Consider the following 22,887-nt stretch of genomic DNA (forward strand, 5'->3'; position numbering starts at 1 on the left):
TGTACTATTATCGCACCAGTGGCGGAATGTGAATGTAGAAAAAGTGTTAGCAGTCACATTATCTCTCACTAATACCAAGACTGTTATCAGTATCACAATTAGTGAATCTTACGTTAATTGTGATATCAGTCGATCTCTTGAACACTGTTTTGCATTGAAATTGTTTAGAGGAAGAGTGGTCTTCCTGTTTTTTATATCTTTTTTTGAATTGTAATTGACAGATTGGAACCTTATAATGACATTAATAAGACATCACTCATGCGGAAACTAAATCAAGAGATAACGGGATAGGGTGGCCAGTTTCTTTGTCCTTCCAGTAGACATATAATAAATTCATATTTGAAAAAAATTTCAATAATTATTTTAGTATCTTCTTTCAGGAAAAAGTATTACATTCTAATATTAAAATCGTTAATTTTAAATTTAAGACTTCCAAAATGCAAGATGACAATATTACGTATCAACAATTTTGCAGAGAACAATGGGATCAGTACCGTAATTACCGTCACATATACACAGATGGATCGCAGACTAACCAAGGATGTGGATGTGCTGTAGTTTACCCTGACCACACGATGTTGTACACATTGCCATCTCTTTATTCAGTTTTCACATGCGAGTTATACGCCATCAAAAAAGCTTTAGAATATATTCTGGAAACAGAGACTGATAAATCTTATCTTCTTCACACTGATTCTCAATCAAGTTTACAAGCTCTTCAAGATATATTCTCTACAAACGCACTAATTCAAGAAATCCATCAGCTCCTCACTGACTTGATGAAACAAGGACGAAAAATAACTCTAATATGGATCCCTTCTCATCAGGGCATTCCTGGAAATGAAACTGTAGATGCCGCAGCAAAAGAAGCTACAAGACTTCCATTGCATTTTTTCACATCTATTCCTCATACAGACGCCATTAAATACATAACCAGAAAACTGCACAACCATTGGCAAACATCATGGACAGAGTCATCATCCAGCAAACTTCACGAAATAGTACAGCATTGCAGAATGAAATATCCACTACAGAATTTTAAACGTCAAGACCAAGTAATAATCACCAGATTGCGAGTTGGCCACACCAGAATTACACATTCTTATCTTCTAGACAGAACTCCTCCTCCAACATGCACCAATTGCCACATTAGGATCTCTGAACGACATTTAATTTCTGAATGTCCACTATATCACCTTCATCGAGATCAATTCCATATACCAAAAGACTTATCAACAGTTCTAAACAACCCATCATTCAGTTCAAACTTAATTAAATTTCTGAAAGCTATCGACATTTACAAATGTATCTAAATGATTATTGTAATACAGTAAACTAATGTAAACTGTAAGAAATGTTTATGTACGTATTGTCGTGATATGACTTCCTAAGTTAAAGCGACATAAAATAAATAAATTAAAAAAAAAAAGATGACTCTTATATGGAAGTGATCCATATTATTATGGCTTGTCTCTCATAACAATTGACAATTTACATACCAAAAAACATTTAATTACATTTATGTTCATGAAACTATAATCTACACCACAGAATTGGCCTACTTCTCTAAATTGCAATACTAGTTATTTCAGATTTGCAATTTACTTCCTTCTGTGCTAATAAATTCCAATATTACACATGGCATATTGAGAGGAATAACTCAGTGACTTAAAAACACTTCTTGTTCTAGGTTGGCAGTGATAAAAGTCTGAAGTACAATACATACTACGTATTAAGCAAGATGTTATGAAGCCAAACTAACTAACTACACTTTTCAGCATAATTGAGTTAAAGTTAAGTAGTTAGAACTTAACTTAAGTAAAAATTTACTAGTTCTCAAAGTAATTCATTTCAGCTGTAGTTATGTAGATCACAAAACCTGATACGTCCACTGAGTAATGTATCAAAACTTAGAGAACTTCAACTTGGCATCTATTTTCTCAGAGCTGTACTGATAGTTATAAGCTTAGTGAGTTAATCAGATTGGCTTCTGAATACTCAAATATTAGATAACAATGAAATTATTCATTCACTTATTATTGTGGATATTTAAAACCACTGATATCTTAGCAAATGCCAAAAGTCCTGTAACACAGAATAAATTTTGAAAACATAAAATTTACACTGTCACACGTTAAAAGTGTTAAAATTGTTTAAAAAGGTATTTACCTTCGACAGACGGCCCGTTTCGACGCTATTTGTCGTCGTCTTCAGTGTCTCTTGAACCACTCAAGTGGTTCAAAAGACACTGAAGACGACGACAAATAGCGTCGAAACGGGCCGTCTGTCGAAGGTAAATACCTTTTTAAACAATTTTAACACTTTTAACGTGTGGCAGTGTAAATTTTACGTTTTTAACAAAGTGTTAACGAGAACTTTAATCAATGAATAAATTTTATAATTTTCTAGACAAATTCTCGATAAAATTGGTTTAAGCACGCATTTGAAACTCAGTTCAAATAGTTAACTGATGATTCCAAACCATATCACGATGGTTATTAATACTACAGTTCATATATTATGCTACAGTCTTGGCATTTGCTGTCTGAAATATTTGGGAAACATAATCTGACTTTGAAACTGAAAGAGAAGGGTATATTCATGCTGTAGAAAATTTCATGCTTTAACAATATTAGTTACTACTACTACTTTCGTTAATGCTCCACCATTATCGTTTATTTGTTTGATTACCATGTTAGAACAGTTTTACTTAATCTGATTTAATTTAATTTTGAAGGGAAAAGGAGGTATCAGTAAGTGATTTCGTGCACTGAGACCTTAAATATTTATTATGCATCCCCTACTGCAGTGGTTCCCAATCTTTTTGAAGGCGTGACCCACTGGGTGAGATTTCCTTTCTCGTTCGCTCCCCCCCCCCCCGTGCCAGTTCTCGATTCCATTCGAAAAATACAAATTGCAAACAACTGTGATTTTACTCAAAACCAATGGACACCACACGAAGTACGATTTTAAAAAAACAGATTTATGAGTATTTTCCGGAAGAAACTGAAAACAATTACAACAATCACAGACTGATACCGAATCCTCTGTGTTCAACTGACGGAAATACCAAAAAAAATATGAAGGAAAAAGTAACTGAAATATGTACCTACTGGTGGAATGTTAAAACTACTTTTTTATTTGTTATTTTAGTAGGTTATTTTACGACGCTTTATCAACATCTTAGGTTATTTAGCGTCTGAATGAGATGAAGGTGATAATGCTGGTGAAGTGAGTCCGGGGTCCAACACCGAAAGTTACCCAGCATTTACTCATATTGGGTTGAGGGAAAACCCCGGAAAAAACCTGAACCAGGTAACTTGCTCCGACCGGAAATCGAACCCGGGCCACCTGGTTTCGCGGCTAGACGCGCTAACCGTTATTCCACAGGTGTGGATTAAAACTACTTTTTTCCGCAGAGCATAGACCAATTTTGTATCAAAAGAATACCTCTACTGTTCGTTACTCAGGAGAAGACAAGCGGAAAGAATGTGACCTTCTTGACTATCGCTGCTGATTATTATAAACATCACTCAGATAAGCATCCCAGTAGCCGGGTTATTACTCGTGCAGGAAACATGAGTAACAATGCGTATGGAAATTAAAGCTAAGTTGAACAGAAGGAGACCTAATGTTTCCGCTTATTGCAGTACAAATATTGCACGTGTTGTCGTATGTTATCTGTTCACATCCCTTCCTCCTCAGTCCGCTCTCGTCTTCTCCTGAGTCACCGACAGTAGCTTTAAAAATAAGCTCTTAAATTTTGTATAACATATGCAACGTCGTATTTATGCGAAATAGGTATGTTTCTCGTCTATGATTGCCATTAAAACAAAAGTGAGAAATTTGATTGAACTTTAAAATTATATCTGTGTATGTATCGAATACTTAGTCCAGATTTGAGAGGCTACTTTCTGGGGGGGGGGGGGGGAAACACTTAGTCATATTAATTATTTTTTACTTTATAACTATTGAAACATTTTTCTTTTATTTTCATGTTCAGCGTTGTTTATGTTTAGGTTTCTAAATGCAAAATAAATTTATGCTAATAAGGCGTTTTTGTTTTACTTTGTAATCATCTCACGATCCACCTCAGCTCTTGACACGACCCCCACTTTGGAAACCACTGCCCTACTGTAATCCTTGAAGCAGGGCTGTCTTAACGCATGGACATGGTGGGCAGTTGCCTAAGAGTCCCTTGAGCAAAGGGACCCCGTGCTAATCTATGCATAGACCAGAACTTAATACTGATTTTCCAGTCACCTGCCTCAACATTAAAATCTCCTGCAAACTGGATAGAAGGAGAAAAATTACGACTTGTGAAAATCCTTAATTATGTGTCAAGTAATCAGGGAAAGAAGAGTTTTTAAATTTTGGATAAAAACTGCAAAATTTCCTCCCAAAGGTAGATAACTACCTTAAGGGGAGAGGACGATATTTTTTGGTGAAAAATGAGTGAATTAAAAAAAATTCTTTAGAATACCGTGTAATATGTGTGGAATGCATTGCATAACATTTTGTGGGTATTTGTGCCCTTAGCGGATGTTGAGACGCCATTTTTAAACTTCCTGCGCTATGGATTTTTAAATCACACGTCCCCTTTCATTGTTGTTTCCGGCAAATTAAATTAAAAAAAAAAATTCTTTGAAATACTCTTTGATATGTATGGAATGCATTGCATAACATTTTATGGGTATTTGTGCCCTTATCAGCTGTTGAGACACCAATTTTAAACTTCCTGCGCTATGGATTTTTAAATCACACGACTCCTTATCGTTGTTTCTGGTAACTTCGTTTTTTTGCTACATTGCCAGATAAAAATGAATATAATTTCTGAACTATTAAAGATACATGCATGAAATTTGGAACACACATTCTTTAGACTATTAGGAAACTTTTCTCTGTAACAGAATTTTGTTAATCAATTTCATTTTTAAAATATGCCCGTTTGTTTGCGAAAAAGGAAATCATAAAAGTGTTATTAAAATTTAATTGTTTATTTTACAAACGTAGGGACCAATATCAAAATTCTGTTACAGACAGATTGTAGAGCATGCTTTTGCAAGTACATTGCAAAAAATTGTTTGAATCTATCTTTAAAAATGGTTTAGATATATCGGTTTTAGTAAAATCCTGCATTGGGTATATATTTTTTTTCAAATCTGGGCCCCCAAATAATTGTTTTCAAAATATTTATATTTGGTTGAGTTGCTACAGCTATGAGCTCTCTACATACAAAAAATTAATATTTTACACCAAATAGGAAAAAAATTAAAAAAAATACCATCCTCTCACCTTAATGCTGATAGTCTGTACAGGTGGGAGCCTTAACCTCCCACTAATCTGTGGGCTTCCATGGTCTATTATGGGGATGATTTTACCCTTAGGTACTTTATAAAGCAATAAATCTTATAGAAGTTCCTTTTTACTTAGGAATATATGCTCCATTTGCAAACTATGCTGTAGTAATATTGTAAATGCAGATGATTCAGCTTTTAAAATATGGGAATAATGAATGTAATATTACTAATCATTCATAGTAAAGGTCTAATTGACACTTCCTTTTTTAATTTTACTCACAAGTTACGAAATATATAAATATGGGGAAAACGAATAAAGTAGTAAATTTTGTTGAAATAGAATGGCCATCTGTTCGAGATTTTCTCCCCCCCCCCCCCTAGAGTATATTGAAACAAAGACATAGAGTATAATTTATTTTCAATGGAATTCATGATTTAATTCTTATAAGAGCTATTTTAAATTTGTAATTAAAGAATTTCAAAACACTTCATACATAAATGTGTGCAGTTTTAAGATATGGTGCAGCTTTAACGTCAGTTTCTTATATTGATATTAAGCTAGTGATTGCTTCCTACGCCACCTGTGATGCAACTACAAACATAAATTAAGTTGTTAGTTCCATAGATCTCCTGTTACATAGAAGAAAATAGGTTAAACATTTTGTTACTTGTTAACAACAATAAGAAATCCACACTACAATAATCATTCTTCTTATATGAACCTGAAAACCAATATGCACATTTATTTTACAGAGTTATGTTGCATAGCAACTACATTGACATAGTTCCCAGTTTGGAAAGCAGGAAGTGATTTAAGTAATGTGCTTCTTATGCAAGACACAATATTCTCAATTAATAACCATTCTCAGAAGCGACAAATGAGATGTCGTGCTGTTATTTAAATAAGTTGCAGGAATCACATTAGGTTCATAGAATTATAACAATTAATGATTGTTTTGTTAATTTGAAGTGAAAATGAATTAAGGATAAATAGATAGTTAATGAATAAAATCTAATTAACTTACAATACAGAAATAACTTAACTTACTTCATTCCATGTTCTAGATGATTGGGAAAGCGATGTTAGACTACTCAGAAGAGCTGTATCTTGGCCTTATTCAACTACAGCTACTACTGAACTCGGAGAAAGGGCGAAGGGAACGAGAGAATTTTATGTAATGTATGTAATGTGTGAATACAGGGTTAGTTAAAAGTCCCGCACCACCTAAATAACTTTTGAAGCATGTGGTTCAGTGACATGAAACTTGGTATGTGAGGATAACCGTACACTAAGAATTCAACAATGGTATTACCGAGTTTTTTCTACTTCCGGTTTAACCGGAAGTAACTCCAACTCTCTTATTTTAAATGGAACACCCAATATATATTTTTATTTTTGAATAGTGCTCATTAAGAGCTTTTCAAAAAGTACCCACACTTGATACTTCTGTACAAATTCAGTGTTGCTAAGTCAAGAAAACAGAAAAGTATATCGAATATTAAAATAATAAACGCACCACCTAAATAACTTTTGAAGCATACTCTTCAGTGATATGAAACTTGGTATATGAGGATAACCATATGCTAAGAACTCAATAATGGTATTACAGAGTTTTTTCTACTTCCGGTTTAACCGGAAGTAACTCCAACTCTCTTATTTTAAATGGAACACCCAATATATTTTTCTATTTTTGAATAGTGCTCATTAAGAGCTTTTCAAAAAGTACCCACACTTGATACTTCTGTACAAATTCAGTGTTGCTAAGTCAAGAAAACAGAAAAGTGTATCGAATATTAAAATAATAAAATACTCATTCCTTAACAAAAACAAAACAAATCTAGCTCACCTTCTAAATTATGTGTTCAAATTGGTAGCTCTCAGCTGCTTTACAATGTATCACTCGATCATAGAGACCATTTAAGGAATGATTTAACCAGGCTTTAGGAATATCTTGCACTACTTCCATTGTTTGGCCAGCACATTCCCCAGACATGACTCCAATTGATTTTTGTGTCTGGGATCATATTAAATGAATTGTTTATAAAACACACAACGACAGAGCAGAAGAATTAGTTGCTAGAATTATTCTTACTTTTGACGATCTTCGTAATCGACCATAGATATTTCGAAAGATTCGTTGTTCAATCATACGGCGTTATACTTTGTGTGTCAACAATAACGATCGAAATTTTGAACAGTTCCTATAGTTTGTCAATACCATTTTCTTAATATCTGGTATTAGATTTAAAAAAGTTATTGTGTAACCATAGAAAGTAAATAAAGTAACTTTTCAAGTTGAGATTTTTTCATTCTTTCCTTCATACCACTCATCATCATCATCATCAACTGGCACTACAACTCTGGGTGGGTTTTGGCCGCTCGTACAACAGTCCTCCATTCTGTCCTATCTTCAGGCTTCTTTCTCCAACCCCTCACTCCCATTATTTCTAGGTCCCTGATGACCCCATCCAGCCATCTCTTCTTAGATCTTCCTTTCCTTCTTCTGCTGTGGACTTTCTCTTGTAGTATTCTCTAGGGAATTCTGTTTTCGTCCATTCTCTGTATATGTCCCAGCCATCTCAACCTCTGGGATTTTATAAATGCAACAATATCTTGTCCCCCAATCAGTTGATTGATTTCTTCATTATAACGTATCCGCCATTCATTGTTTTCTTATACTGGTCCGTATATTCTTCTTAGAATTTTTCTCTCGAAACACCGTAGGAGATCTTTTTCCACTTTATTTAGTGTCCATGCCTCAGATCCATATGTTATTATCGGTCGAACTGAAGTGTGATATACCCGTATGTTTAGTTTGGTTGTTCTCGTAATTAGCCGACTACTAAGCCATTTAACATTCGCAAAGTATGCTCTGTTGCCAGCCAGTATTCTGTCCTTAACAGTTACGCTCATATCGCAGTTGTAATCGATTATGGCGCCCAAGTATTTAAATTGTTTAACTGCTTCAAACGTCATATCTCCTACTGATATGTTTTGAGGAATGTTTCTAGTTTTGGCGGTAGGCATTACCATATACTTAGTTTTCTCTTGATTACCTTCCAGTGGCGGCTTCTCAAGGGGGTTGCAGGTTTGTATACCCCCCCCAGCAGGGGCGGACGCAGGATTTTTTTTCGGGGAGGGATTTGAGAAGATAATAAAAATGGAGTAATGAGAAATAAGTTTATATACGGTACTCACAATTTGTTTCTGAGTTACAAATATTTACAAGTTGGCCTGAGTAGCGTAGTCAGTATAGCCTTCTGTGCTCGAAGTTGCGGGTTCTACCCCAACCCAGCTCGATGGCATTTAAGTGTGTTTAAATGCAACAGGCCTCATATCAGTCGATTTACTGGCATGTAAAAGAAGTCCCGAGGGAAAAAATTCCGGTACACCAGCGACACTGATATAACCTCGGCAATTGTGAGCGTTGTTAAATAAACCATAATTTTTAAATTTTAACATTTAAAATTACTGCAATACATATACTATATTATAACAATGACAGAATAACATTTACAGAAGAAGGCGACGAGGCTTCTTAGACATTTCATCCAGTACTTCATGAGCTTTACTTCTACATTTTTTTATGTATATACATCAAGGCCAGTCCATTTAATCTGTCTGCTCCCATCGTGTTCCTCAAGTAAGTCTTCAAATACCGCAATGTTGAGAACGACCGTTCTGGTGTTGCTGTAGTTACAGGCAATGTGCATAAAAGTTTCAGCGGCTTGCGAGTGCAGGGAAAAATAATTTCATTGTACCTGTTCAAAGATGATATAAAATGAGTAGGTATTAGGTGAAGATTTTTCTGATCAAGGAAATTTCTTCTCCACATCTTCAATTCATTGAAGAAAGACTCTGGTGATGCATAAACATCATTGGGCCACTGATTTACTATAGCCTCAATAGCAGTTTCTAAATCTTCATCTGATGCTCGCACTATGTTTTTAGGCAGAATAGTTTGTATGGACTTTAGGATTCCCTTATGATTTAAAAACCTGTCCTTGAGCTGACTAATGAAATAGTCTAAGAAGAGAAGGGAAATTAAAGGCCTAAAATACTCTTCATGACTCTCTGTCTTGAAGTAAGAACACTGTTTGTCTTCCTGAAGTTCTTGGAATTTAACATTTTAGGAAAGAGAATTTACGTGGAGAACTCTCTAATTCCTATGTATCATTCACGAATTAAAATTAATATTATTTTTGTTTCTTGTTTCGTATTTTTCTAAAAATTTTGGGAGGGGATATATCCCCTTAATCTCCCCCCCTTGCATCCGCCCCTGCCCCCCAGTAATGTTCCTAATCTCCCGGCTTTGTTACTATTAAAAATATAATTTTATTTTAAAATTTTCATTCATGACTATCTGCAGCTGGCGTCTTGTTTTGTACGTCTGCAGGAGCCTCCGAGCCTCTTGGTTTGCAGAGATGTTGAAAACCTAGGGAAGGCAGTTTATAGAGATGTTCGGCTAATGCGGAGACAGGGGGTTAGAGGCGTGGTCTACTGCTTTCCTCATTGAGAACGGTTTGTCGCACTCCCTGACATGGACACCAACGTCAGTGCAGAAGAAACTAAATTCACTGGAAAGTATCTGTTTCAACTAGACATTTCTCCGAAGTAATAAGCATGAAAAATGTATTCATTCGGCTTGTGCAACGAACAGTCGCTTATTTTGCATATTACTTTTTCAATCTACATGCACACAAACGGCACAATACATAAAGGAGCTTGTATTTTGCTCTAAAGTTCTAAGAGTTGTCGTTCTGACAAGAAGTGCTGCTATCTCCCGACAGCCTACGAAAGCTGCATTTGAATTTTATGAACAAAAACGTTGTACTTGGTACTTGGTAGCATTCTGATGACGATTCTGTGCTCAAATGTTTTTCATAAGGGTAAATCGCAATATAGAGAGCTCAGCCCACGACCCCTTCTACTTTTGGACTTTCTGTATAAATAGGTATGCTTGTATTTAGTCATTTTACTTATTAATTGCATATAAATTAGCTTTATATATATATATATATATATATATATATATATATATATATACACGCCCTCAGGTATATACGGTTTAAATTTTAAAGTAAAGTATGTTTAACTCCTTTTCGATATCCATTGTGCACTACCATATTTTGAAACCACCAACCGCCACTGTTACCTTCATACACTATCACTTGAAAAAGAAACATTTCCGGACGTTACTTTATTAAGAAAAAATGTGTAATTTCATGCCCTCTATCACATAAGAAAATTAGGAATAGTTATTCTGTTACACCCTGTAGAAAAGAATTACAAGTTTTGTGTGTGTGGGAGAAAAATGATGAGGGAAGTTGTTACTGGATCAGTCAGAATCTAAGTAAAAACAGAAACTGCAGAGCAAAGTACCATGAGCACAAAACAGGAATACAAGTCAATATATGTACATTGGAGAAGAGCTCTAGGACTTACTGGTCGACCAGCTGGACCCGTCTCTCCTGGGTAACCTCTAGATCCATTTCTTCCTGGAATACCCTATTCGTTTGAACATAAGATGAATTATTACAAAATGTAGGGCACACTAAAAGCTGTTAAAAAGTTTTAAAAGTCTCCAAAAAATAATTATGTAGTTGAACTGAAGTTGTTGCAAACATCTTGTCATTTTCTCATTGAATATTCATTTAGTTCAATTTTTTACTTCCATATTAACAGTTCTTTTTAAATTAGGAATTTTTAATTTAAAATTGTATTATTTTCATGGGTGAAGCACATTAATCGTTACAATTATTAGTATGCTACTATTATTTCCTAGAGATTCGCTTACGTAATTTTTTCTCTTCTCAGTGTAGTGAAAGAATACAAGGTAACTGTTTTCTTTTATCCATATTTTTTGTCAAGTCAGGATGTCTTTTTTCGTTATATTTGATCTATTTTTAGGCCTATATGCATGCTGCTGTACTATTCTCCGCGGCAAATCTTCTGTATATGAAGAGAACCAATCAGAGATCGCTGCAGCGTTGTAATGTAGATAGCTTGTGCGAAAGAGTAACATCTCGTGTGAGATACCAGAGCCAGAGGGAGGGAGAAATCAGTTTTCTGCTGCGTTAAATATTTATCACGTTGTAGCTCCTAAGATAGTCACTCAATCGCGCTGTAATTTTTATGATTGATCGGTGAATGTCTGAAGAAAGCATAGAAATAAATTCCAAATCAAAATCTTTTTTGAAAACGGAGAGAAAAAATAGTAATTTCGATGTGATCTGTTCAAAATAGACATTTACACCTTCAAAAGTTGGTAAGCGGCAAACTCTGTTGTTTTTCACGTTAGATGGGGGTCAAAGTGAGAGAAATGTTGAAAAACAATGAAAATTACTTTTAAAAGTTATTGCTACTCAAAATCTTTACTGGTTTCTAAGTTATGGCGAGTTAAATGACAGTTTTCGCTTCGTCAAAGAACTTAAGACTCAGCCTTCTGTCTGTTAAAAGAGGAAGAACGCTGGAATATATATATATATATAAACTCGTAATCTCTAAATATCAATTGGTCTGCGTACAACACAACCTTCTGTCTTTTTTTTTTAATCACTGTCACTTGCTTTATTCAACGACAAGGTGTAACATATAATTACATAATGTACTGTTGCCACAATCACATTTTGATTGAGAATGTTGTTAAAATTGGGAATTAAAAGCAGTAAGTATATTATTAGTACAAAATCAACTGCAAAATGAGCGTCAAGAAATTGTAAATTATTTCCAAATAAGAAAGAAGATTCCAAAACATGAATATTACCGATAATCAAAATTTGAATTTCAACAAAAAGTGCATAAAAAAGAAATTGAAAAAAGAGAGAAACCTTGGCGTGAAGTAGTGGAAGAGAAAATTTAATCTTCACTTTTGCCCGACCCGAAAAGATAAAATTACTCAGAAATGCTATCTACTGTCCGTTCAAGTGGTTTTGTCGTAGAAAGGGGAAGGGGAAATCACGTGACAGTTAATTACTTAACGAGGCCTTTCTATTTATGTTATTTTAAACGGTTGTATAATATTACGTAGACGTCCAATTCCTAACAGAAATTAATGTTTTCAGAAAAGAGCTAAGACAGCCCAGCTACTAGACTTTACAGAGGGGCGAAGAACAGAAGCAGGTGGGGGAAACTAGGATGCGACGTAGGCAAACGGACGACAGTACCTGTGAGAAAATATGATTCAATATTGAAAGCTCTTTCGTCACTGTAAAACGCGAACATATTTCTGGAACGTACTATACTCACTAACTCAGTACTGCATACGCGGCCTCGGTTCTGTGTGGAGGACGGTTGGAAGTTTACTAGTAGAGGGGATGGGAGTGAAGTACATTAAAAAACTCAGGTACAATAAAAATTGAAGTAAAAATAAAATGATGTCCCTGTATGTCCATGACCACTGGCAGACTGAAAAATTCTCTACAAAAAATTAGTGTATTAAGCAGCTCCACTAACGAGCGTTCGCAGCGCCACTAATGCACCACTAGTGGTGCTGCTAAGTGGTCTTGTCTGAAAGGGCCCTAACTTTCTTCACGACAGAAGTCGGTGATAGTAACACACATAATTATTTTTTGGAGTTGATTTTGTGTAATGTATCGTTGCATCATGAACCATTTTAATAGACAAATGATAAATTATCATGATGATACTGTGCTGTTAAACAACAAACTGTTAATTAGTTGTATAATGCAGTAATTAAGATAAGAGTCTCACAGGCAATCCCAACTGTCCAGGAAGACCTGGAAATCCTGGTGGCCCCATCATCCCATAAACTCCCTTTTCGCCCTGTAAGCAATGCCATTAATATGATGAATATTTACAAGCAAATGTACAGAATATTTGCCAACTAAGCATAAAGAAATCAAAGATAAGTTTGTACCAACCTTGGGTCCTGCCATGCCAGGCGCTCCTGCAGGTCCAATAGGCCCTATTGGTCCTGGAGGTCCCCTTTCACCAGGTGGTCCAGGTTCTCCAGGTATTCCTTGTCTCCCGTCGTGTCCAGGAAGACCCTCGGGACCTAGGGGCCCTGGTGGACCAGGAGGTCCTGGCTCTCCAGGTTCACCCTTGAGTTTAAAGATAATTAACAGTTTTATTACTAGCAAGTGCTGAATTCAATTATACATACAGTTCACTTCAAAAATTTTGTGAGTATTAACTGAGAGACAAATGCCAGTAGTACGTAACTTTCCCTATAATTTGATTAATACAGTTCATAATCTGTATTATGTAGTGTCAAATATTGTATTAATGATAAGATGAACAGATAGATATTCTCTTCACTTAAGGAAGTAAAAATTAATTTATGAATACTGTAGAGCAAACTTGTAATGAAAATGGGGATAAGAAAAGTATTTTTATGCTCGACCATGCCGAAATGTAGTAATTACACACCTGGTAGCAGATCTTTAATGCATGTCATTAAAGTACACCTACTCATTAAAGGTCAGGTCTTTCAGCCAATGATGACACAGGTTACAACTGTTCAGCCAATGACAGGTCAGCTTTCTACCGTTATAAAACCGCAAGTATCGATTATTCTCGGATATGCAATCGAAAGAGAATTAGCGAAAAGTCACGGAGGCTGGAAATCCAATACTGTCGCAGAAGGTTATGTTCTGTTACTATAATAATTAGCGTTAATTGTAAATAATATTCAAATAAATTCAATTTGTCATCTCGTTTTTCAATGTCGAATTCAATAATCAAGGTTATAATATTATAATATTATCAAGTTTAATGGGATTATAGTACATCAAGATCAATGACATTATTGTTCCTCGGAAAAAAATCAATACTTTCGCGTCTGCGCACATCTCACAACATACGGGACATTGGTCAAGGTCGGATACAAAGAAAATTAATAATATCAAGTTAGAAATATGGTCGAGCATAAAAAGTCGTATGAAACTCGCCTATAATGGTAATTAAGAAGCTCGTATGAAAATTATGAAACTCGCTTGCGCTCGTTTAATAAATATCCATACTCGCTTCTAATTACCTTCATTATAGGCTCGTTGCATAATGTACTATTAAAAATCCAAGATGCTGTGTAAGGTACTGTTATTAACTATTTTAGAAGACGATATAACATTCTTGAGAATAATTCAGAGAAACTTGAACTACACTGTGAGCTCAACAACCAAACATTTTCATAATTGTAGAGGTTGTGAACAAAACTGATCATTTCCAAAATATTATTTTTTTCAGGAAATAGAAAAAAACTGTATCGAGCCTTCACCTTACCCCAAAGTGAACGACAATTTTATGTGTCGTGCATATTACGTCTGTTATTCTAAAAGGCTCATTCACAATTAAAATTAAACATAACGTAAGCGTTAACTTAACGTTACAGCGCTCCACTCTGTTTGCAAATCACGTAAGCATAAGAATGAAAGTTTGGAGTTTGCAAACTTTCATGTTAACGTCTTACGGTAATGTTTATGTCAATGCTTATGTGAATCATTGTGAATGATCCCATTTGGTAGCCTGGGCGCAAACTTCTGTATTTATGTTACGGTTTTGTTTAATTTTCATTGTGAATGGGCCTTAGTCATACCATCATTCACGATGGGAACATAAAAATAACAGCAAACATACTTGGTAACCATGGAAACATAACAACGACGCCATTTCCTCATATTCTGTCGTATACTTCAGCGCTCTACGATTGTGCTCTGTTTGCAAATCACGTAAGGATATGCATGAAAGTTTAGAGTTTGCAAACTTTCATGTTAACGTCTTACGGTAATGTCTATGTTAATGCTTAGGCCTATGTGAATCATTGTGAATGATCCCATTTGGTAGTCTGGGCGCAAACGTCTGTGTTTATGTTACGGTTATGTTTAATTTTCATTGTGAATGGGCCTTAATGGTGTCAATAATAATTATTTTAGTTATTTTCTGTAAATTTTATAGACAAAGATATTTTGGAAAAGTTGTTTGGAAATATGAAGGAAATGTTCACTTTTGTTCGAAAAAGCTATTTGACATTTATAACAGTAAAGGCTCATTCACAATGAAAATTAAACATAACGTAAGCGTTAACTTAACGTTACAGTAAAATCAAGACGTCATACCATCATTCACTATGGGAACATAAACATAACAGCAAACATATTTGGTAACCATGGAAACATAATAACGACGCCATTTCCTCATATTCTGTTGTATACTTCAGTGCTCCACGATTGTGTTCTGTTTGCAAATCACGTAAGCATAAGCATGAAAGTTTAGGCCCATTCATAATGAAAATTAAACATAACCGTAACATAAACGCAGAAGTTTGCGCCCAGGCTACCAAATGGGATCATTCACAGTGATTCACATAAGCATTGACATAAACATTACCGTAAGACGTTAACATGAAAGTTTGCAAACTCCAAACTTTCATGCTTATGCTTACGTGATTTGCAAACAGAACACAATCGTGGAGCGCTGAAGTATACGACAGAATATGAGGAAATGGCGTCGTTGTTATGTTTCCATGGTTACCAAGTATGTTTGCTGTTATGTTTATGTCCCCATCGTGAATGATGGTATGACTTCTTGATTTTACCGTAACGTTTACATTCTTAAGTTAACGCTTACGTTATGTTTAATTTTCATTGTGAATGAGCCTTTTGGACTTTGCAAACTTTCATGTTAACGTCTTACGGTAATGTTTATGTCAATGCTTATGTGAATCATTGTGAATGATCCCATTTGGTAGCCTGGACGCAAACTTCTGTGTTTATGTTACGGTTATGTTTAATTTTCATTATGAATGGGCCTTAAAACATACACATCAACATAAATATTTTTCATTTTCATTCCCCTGTATCATGGAAAAATGAATAAATTATAACACTTTTACAATAATTGTAATTAGCAATAAGCTATTATCACTGTTATACATAGAAGTGGAAATAACCGATTTTGAATGTATTGGTAATAAATTACAACACATACAGAATGTTGGAAATGTCCGTTTTTGATACAAAAAAAGACAATGAAAATACTGGCATTAGTATAATAATGACTTATCCTGTTTTGATTGGACATACAGATTTTACAACAGCGTTTCTCATGGAAATGACCGATTTGGAATAAAAACAGTAAGATATTTAGAAAGATGCCTCTCTAAATATAGCTTAACGAAACCGGAAAAACTCATTTTTGGTTTCGGTGGAAATGATCAGTTTTGTCCGCAAACTCCATAATTTATTATATTCTGTTAAAATATGTTTAAGAATAAAGTGAAAACGCAGTAGACAGTAAAATATTTAGTTTAATTCCAGAGGTAGTACTGTTTTTAAATAAATAATTTATAACGTATTGGAAATATGTACAGATACGAAAGTAAAATTTGGAGCTCCCTTACTGTGTAAGTTCCGCTTAAAACAAACTGCACATGTGCAGAAAACAAGACCTCTGTATATATGATACTTACGGACAGTCGCATAGTGGTCTAAAATCCATATTTAGGAGGACAAATGCAGAAAGATGACATGTAAAAAAATGAAATTAAACCCTTAAATTATTTTTCCTATACAACTGAGTAACACTGAATTGATAATCTTAATCAGCGGAGGTGGCTGCATAGCGAGATAAGAAGCCGGTAACATGCCACATTTCGCCACCCAGCATTCTTACTCAGCAAGCGCCGCGAGTCTGCCGTTTTCCATGTGCTGTAACTCTGTTGTAAGTGGTCGATTCCATTCATATTTGGTACCAACATGTCAAGTAGTTCTTTAAGTATGTAACACTGTTTGTTTGTGTTACATTTAATGTTATTATAGTATGTAAAATTAGCATGAATGGACACGGGACAAAATATAAATATAACCATTGAGTGCAGACTTTGCTAAGGTAGAGAAAAAAAAACCCTTTGGTTCGTCCAAAAATGATTTTTTTTTCACGTCCTCCACTATTTACCTCTATTTTAAATCTAGTCTTAAGGTGCGCAGATTTGCGGAAGTAATCATTCATGAGCACTATTCTTTCGAGGTGCAGTAGTGCAATTTTTCTCGGTTGCAATTATTTCAATATCTGTGAACCGAATCTGCTTCCGCAGTATAATTCATGGAATTCAAGATGAAAGCTTGTTAATTATGTACCAAATAAGCTTCCCGAGTGTCCAAAAGGTGCAATAGTACCTAAAATGTTACATTTTTCCCCCATAAGATTTTGTCTAAATGCATCCCCCTGTAAGGGGCACTACTGTTCATACCAACATAAACAGGGTTTGTACACAAAACAAATGTACTAAGCGTAACTACTGTATGAAATTTCATAAAAATCTGTTAGATAGGACAGAAGTTACTAATTTTGTCTAATTGCGCCCCCCCCCCCCCTATAAGGGGTGGTTACAGTTAGACCAACGTAATGAGAGCTTGTATACAAAACATACATGCTACCTGTAACTACTTTGTAAAATTTCATAAAAATCTGTTAAATAGGAGAAAAGTTACTAATTTTGTCTAATTGTGCCCCCTAAAAGGGGTAGTTCTCCTTATACCAACGTAATCAGAACTTGTACACAAAACATATATGTTCCTTGTAACTGTTTTGTAAAATTTAATACAAATCTATGAAATAGGAGAAAAGTTACTAATTTTGTTTAATTGCGCCCCCCCCCCTATAAGGGGTAGTTCCCCTTATACCAACGTAACGAGAGCTTGTATACAAAACATATATGCTACCTGTAACTACTTTGTAAAATTTCATAAAAATCTGTTAAATAGGAGAAAAGTTACTAATTTTGTCTAATTGTGCCCCCTAAAAGGGGTAGTTCTCCTTATACCAACGTAATCAGAACTTGTACACAAAACATATATGTTCCTTGTAACTGTTTTGTAAAATTTAATACAAATCTATGAAATAGGAGAAAAGTTACTAATTTTGTTTAATTGCGCCCCCCCCTATAAGGGGTAGTTCCCCTTATACCAACGTAACGAGAGCTTGTATATAAAACATATATGCTACTTGTAACTGCTTTGTAAAATTTCATAAAAATCTGTTAAATAGGAGAAAAGTTACTAATTTTGTCTAATTGCGCTCCCACTATAAGGGGTGGTTCACCTTATACCAACGTAACGAGAGCTTGTATACAAAACATATATGCTACCTGTAACTGCTTTGTAAAATTTCATAAAAATCTGTTAAATAGGAGAAAAGTTACAAATTTTGTCTAATTGCGCCCCCTATAAGGGGTAGTTCCCCTTATACGAACGTAATCAGCGCTTGTATACAAAACATATATGCTACTTGTAGCTGCTTTGTAAAATTTCATAAAAATCTGTTAAATAGGAGAAAAGTTACTAATTTTGTCTAATTGTGCCCCCTAAAAGGGGTAGTTCTCCTTATACCAACGTAATCAGAACTTGTACACAAAACATATATGTTCCTTGTAACTGTTTTGTAAAATTTAATACAAATCTATGAAATAGGAGAAAAGTTACTAATTTTGTTTAATTGCGCCCCCCCCTATAAGGGGTAGTTCCCCTTATACCAACGTAACGAGAGCTTGTATATAAAACATATATGCTACTTGTAACTGCTTTGTAAAATTTCATAAAAATCTGTTAAATAGGAGAAAAGTTACTAATTTTGTCTAATTGCGCTCCCACTATAAGGGGTGGTTCACCTTATACCAACGTAACGAGAGCTTGTATACAAAACATATATGCTACCTGTAACTGCTTTGTAAAATTTCATAAAAATCTGTTAAATAGGAGAAAAGTTACAAATTTTGTCTAATTGCGCCCCCTATAAGGGGTAGTTCCCCTTATACGAACGTAATCAGCGCTTGTATACAAAACATATATGCTACTTGTAGCTGCTTTGTAAAATTTCATAAAAATCTGTCAGATAGGAGAAAGGTTTCTAATTTTGTCTAAATGCGCCCCCCTATAAGGGGTAGTTCCCCTTATACGAACGTAATCAGAGCTTGTATACAAAACATATATGCTACTTGTAGCTGCTTTGTAAAATTTCATAAAAATCTGTCAGATAGGAGAAAGGTTTCTAATTTTGTCTAAATGCGCCCCCCTATAAGGGGTAGTTCCCCTTATACGAACGTAATCAGAGCTTGTATACAAAACATATATGCTACTTGTAGCTGCTTTGTAAAATTTCATAAAAATCTGTGAGATAGGAGAAAGGTTTCTAATTTTGTCTAAATGCGCCCCCCTATAAGGGGTAGTTCCCCTTATACGAACGTAATCAGAGCTTGTATACAAAACATATATGCTACTTGTAGCTGCTTTGTAAAATTTCATAAAAATCTGTGAGATAGGAGAAAGGTTTCTAATTTTGTCTAATTGCGCCCCCTATAAGGGGTAGTTCCCCTTATACGAACGTAATCAGAGCTTGTATACAAAACATATATGCTACTTGTAGCTGCTTTGTAAAATTTCATAAAAATCTGTGAGATAGGAGAAAGGTTTCTAATTTTGTCTAAATGCGCCCCCCTATAAGGGGTAGTTCCCCTTATACGAACGTAATCAGAGCTTGTATACAAAACATATATGCTACTTGTAGCTGCTTTGTAAAATTTCATAAAAATCTGTCAGATAGGAGAAAGGTTTCTAATTTTGTCTAATTGCGCCCCCTATAAGGGGTAGTTCCCCTTATACCAACGTAACGAGAGCTGGCATACAAAACATATATGCTACCTGTAACTACTGTGTAAAATTTCATAAAAATCTGTTAGGTAGCTGAAAAGTTATTAATATGTCCCGCTAAATTTGCATTCTAGACCACTGTGAGTCGTGTGAAATTTTTGTCTACATACAGGTGGACTCCCATCAAGACTTGCTCCAAATTTTAATTCCGTAACTGTACCGACTTGTTCCATGAAGCATAAATTATTCTCAGTTTCTACACTATGATTAGAACAATAACATTTACATAATTAATGAGGAAAGAGACAAATTGATGGTCTGAGTTTTCCCTCTTAATTTCGTATTTATTTTTAATAGGTATATGTAGCCATAATATTTTTCGAAAAAATTAGTCAATCTTAAAATTGGCAAAACTTCATTTCTCACACTAGTTTATTAAACTGTGTCGGACTGTAAAGAAAACAACTATCGCAATGTTCATATTTTATATGTCATACAATAAAATGGTATTGTGAAATTTTAATTTTCCTACCAATTTTTTTTTCTATTCTATTAAAATTATAGCATAGCCTATTAATCTGTTGTATCCTATAGGATACTTTGCGAATTTAAGGGTTAATATATTGAAATAATACTGTCTCTTCAGATTTTCTTAAGAAACTTAAATTAAAATTATGCTTATATTCTTGAATATGGAATGAATTTCTTTTTACAATATATGTCATTTGTGCAATTTCAGTAATATCAATGTGCTAAATGAGAAATATACAGATAACTATAGTGCGACATTATCTTCGGATATAGCAATCTTTATTATTTAAACATTTGTATACTGATATGCCACATGAAGATATTGCTATTATTATATGAAGATTTTGACATACCGGTATTGGAAAAAGTCATAAGCATAATGAAAATTCCAGTAAGAACAAATTTTTAAGTAAACAAGGTGACAACAAAATCTGTAAATAAATTAATTATCATTTACAATATCTCTCATGGTCTAGTATCTACTAGGCTACAAGGAGTTTCTTGAAACCGGAAAACATGGAAGTTTATGAAGTTTTTAGTTGTTTAACTAAGCCTATTACAATAATTTTTGTTTAATGGCTGCTCTCGCTCTTAAATATTTCTTTAGGATTTTTCTTAGTTTAAAGAAACTTCTTGTATTTACCGACATATAATATTAAACATAAATGCCATTGCTTGCGAAGATGAATAACTTAATAAAGCATATATATTACACAAATATTTATCAATCCAAAACATGCAATCCATCCATTTAATTCATGCAAAATAAACACAAGAAACTAGACAATGTAGCTAAGAAGAAATGTAGTCATGCACAATGCAGCTTCAAACTGAGTGTAAGAGGTATTACTGTAGACATAAACTTACTTGTAAATATTAAGAGTGTAGTTATTCATATTGAATAAGTTTTATAAGAATTATATTAATAGGCTAGTGTTTATAGATACTGCTGAACAAATATTACAGCCCCATGAAGAAACTGAAACCTTTAATTGAGCTTTACTGAACACTTAGTGTCTTCTATCCTGAAATCTACCATATCTTTGACTACGGTACTTTAACGTAATAAAATAATTTCAGTCATTGTATGCATTGTAGCTGTAATATCTCTTTTGAGATTATAATTTAATTTACTCAGATTCACTGAATAATGTTCAGTTTTGATATTGACAGTAAAATTTGTATAAATGTTTCCCCTGTTAGAAATAATTATCTAAAGTGTGGTAAATGAATGTATTGTTTTGTTGTGGGTATCGTATTTTACAATTTTGATATATAACTATTTTGAAATGACTTGCTACATTAATTTTTTTATGTTGTGTATCAATGACACTTACAATTCTAACTTATAAAGTGTTCGTATGACCCCAATAGAAGTTTAATAATTTTAAATTAATTGAAAGTATGTACAAGAAATTTGGTAATGTATATGTAGCGCCTTCAAATTGTTCAGCTGTTTTAACTTCTATTAATGTGCATGCTAGTAATATAAAGAAACATCAAATAACCATACTTTTCAAGATTTTGTTACGTTTTAGACATTGTTACATAATTTATATCAGAAAACAATTTTATTGTATTTATTCCTGTATTTTGTGAATTTTGTACAAAAAGAAATACAGTAAGTGGAAACAATCTATAGCTAATAATAATAGTACTTATTCTTTGAATAGTATGGTTATTTTGTTTCCTTTTCAAAAATTCAGTTTTAAGCATTTTTTTTGAAGAAGGTAAGCCATTTTTATAGAAAACACTGATTATGACATTCTTAATTTTCATTAAGATAAATCAGCATAGTGAAAGAGCAAAGATTTTTTAAATTCAGTTATGGCTTCATTCCTAATAAACACTTACTTTTAATGTAATGATTTGTTGAACCGATATGTTATGCCCGTGCTCTTGAAGACCCTAGAAGTATTGTTAACTGTGGGTGAGTTATATGATTGTTATTAAATTTGCAAGAAAAAGGTGGTGGCTATAAACTGAAATATAAGTTAATGTAAGAAATACATGTACAAATATGACACTAGCCTTAACAAGTATCAAATATAGTGTTATATGTCACAAGAAGATGGTGATATTAACATAATGCAGGATGTGTTAAATGAAAATGATTTATTCATACAGTATGTAATAATATTTTATTTATCACTTCTTTTTAACAAAGATTCGTAGAATGTATCTTTATATAATTGATATTATCCTATCAGTAGCTATTGTATTCAAGTATTCATTATTATATATGTTTTGCATTTGAACTATTGCATGGAGCGATTCAGATATTAAATTGAGATGACTTTGATTGGTGGTACTCTAGAGACCTATCAACAGAAGTTCCATCCAATTACAATTTACAATTTACAATATCCAATTTACACCTCTTGTGATAAGCTCTTTGTTGAGGTATTTTTTACTGTAGTGTACGGTAGCATTCATTACTATTTCTGATTGA

At 34.0% G+C, this 22,887-nt stretch overlaps 1 protein-coding gene across 1 annotated transcript in view; it reads right to left on the minus strand.

The window, feature by feature from the left end:
- Positions 1-22,887, minus strand: part of LOC138711659 (collagen alpha chain CG42342) — a 135,204-nt gene that overhangs the window by 61,623 nt on the left and 50,694 nt on the right. Inside the window, exons 9-11 of the mRNA XM_069842790.1 lie at positions 13,185-13,364; positions 13,015-13,086; positions 10,747-10,809 (exon numbers count right to left, since the gene is read on the minus strand). Coding sequence (XP_069698891.1) covers positions 10,747-10,809; positions 13,015-13,086; positions 13,185-13,364 — 315 coding nt within the window. The remainder of the gene's footprint in view (positions 1-10,746; positions 10,810-13,014; positions 13,087-13,184; positions 13,365-22,887) is intronic.

The sequence above is a fragment of the Periplaneta americana genome, chromosome 13 (genome assembly GCF_040183065.1).
Source record: "Periplaneta americana isolate PAMFEO1 chromosome 13, P.americana_PAMFEO1_priV1, whole genome shotgun sequence".
In the NCBI taxonomy this organism is placed as follows: domain Eukaryota; kingdom Metazoa; phylum Arthropoda; class Insecta; order Blattodea; family Blattidae; genus Periplaneta; species Periplaneta americana.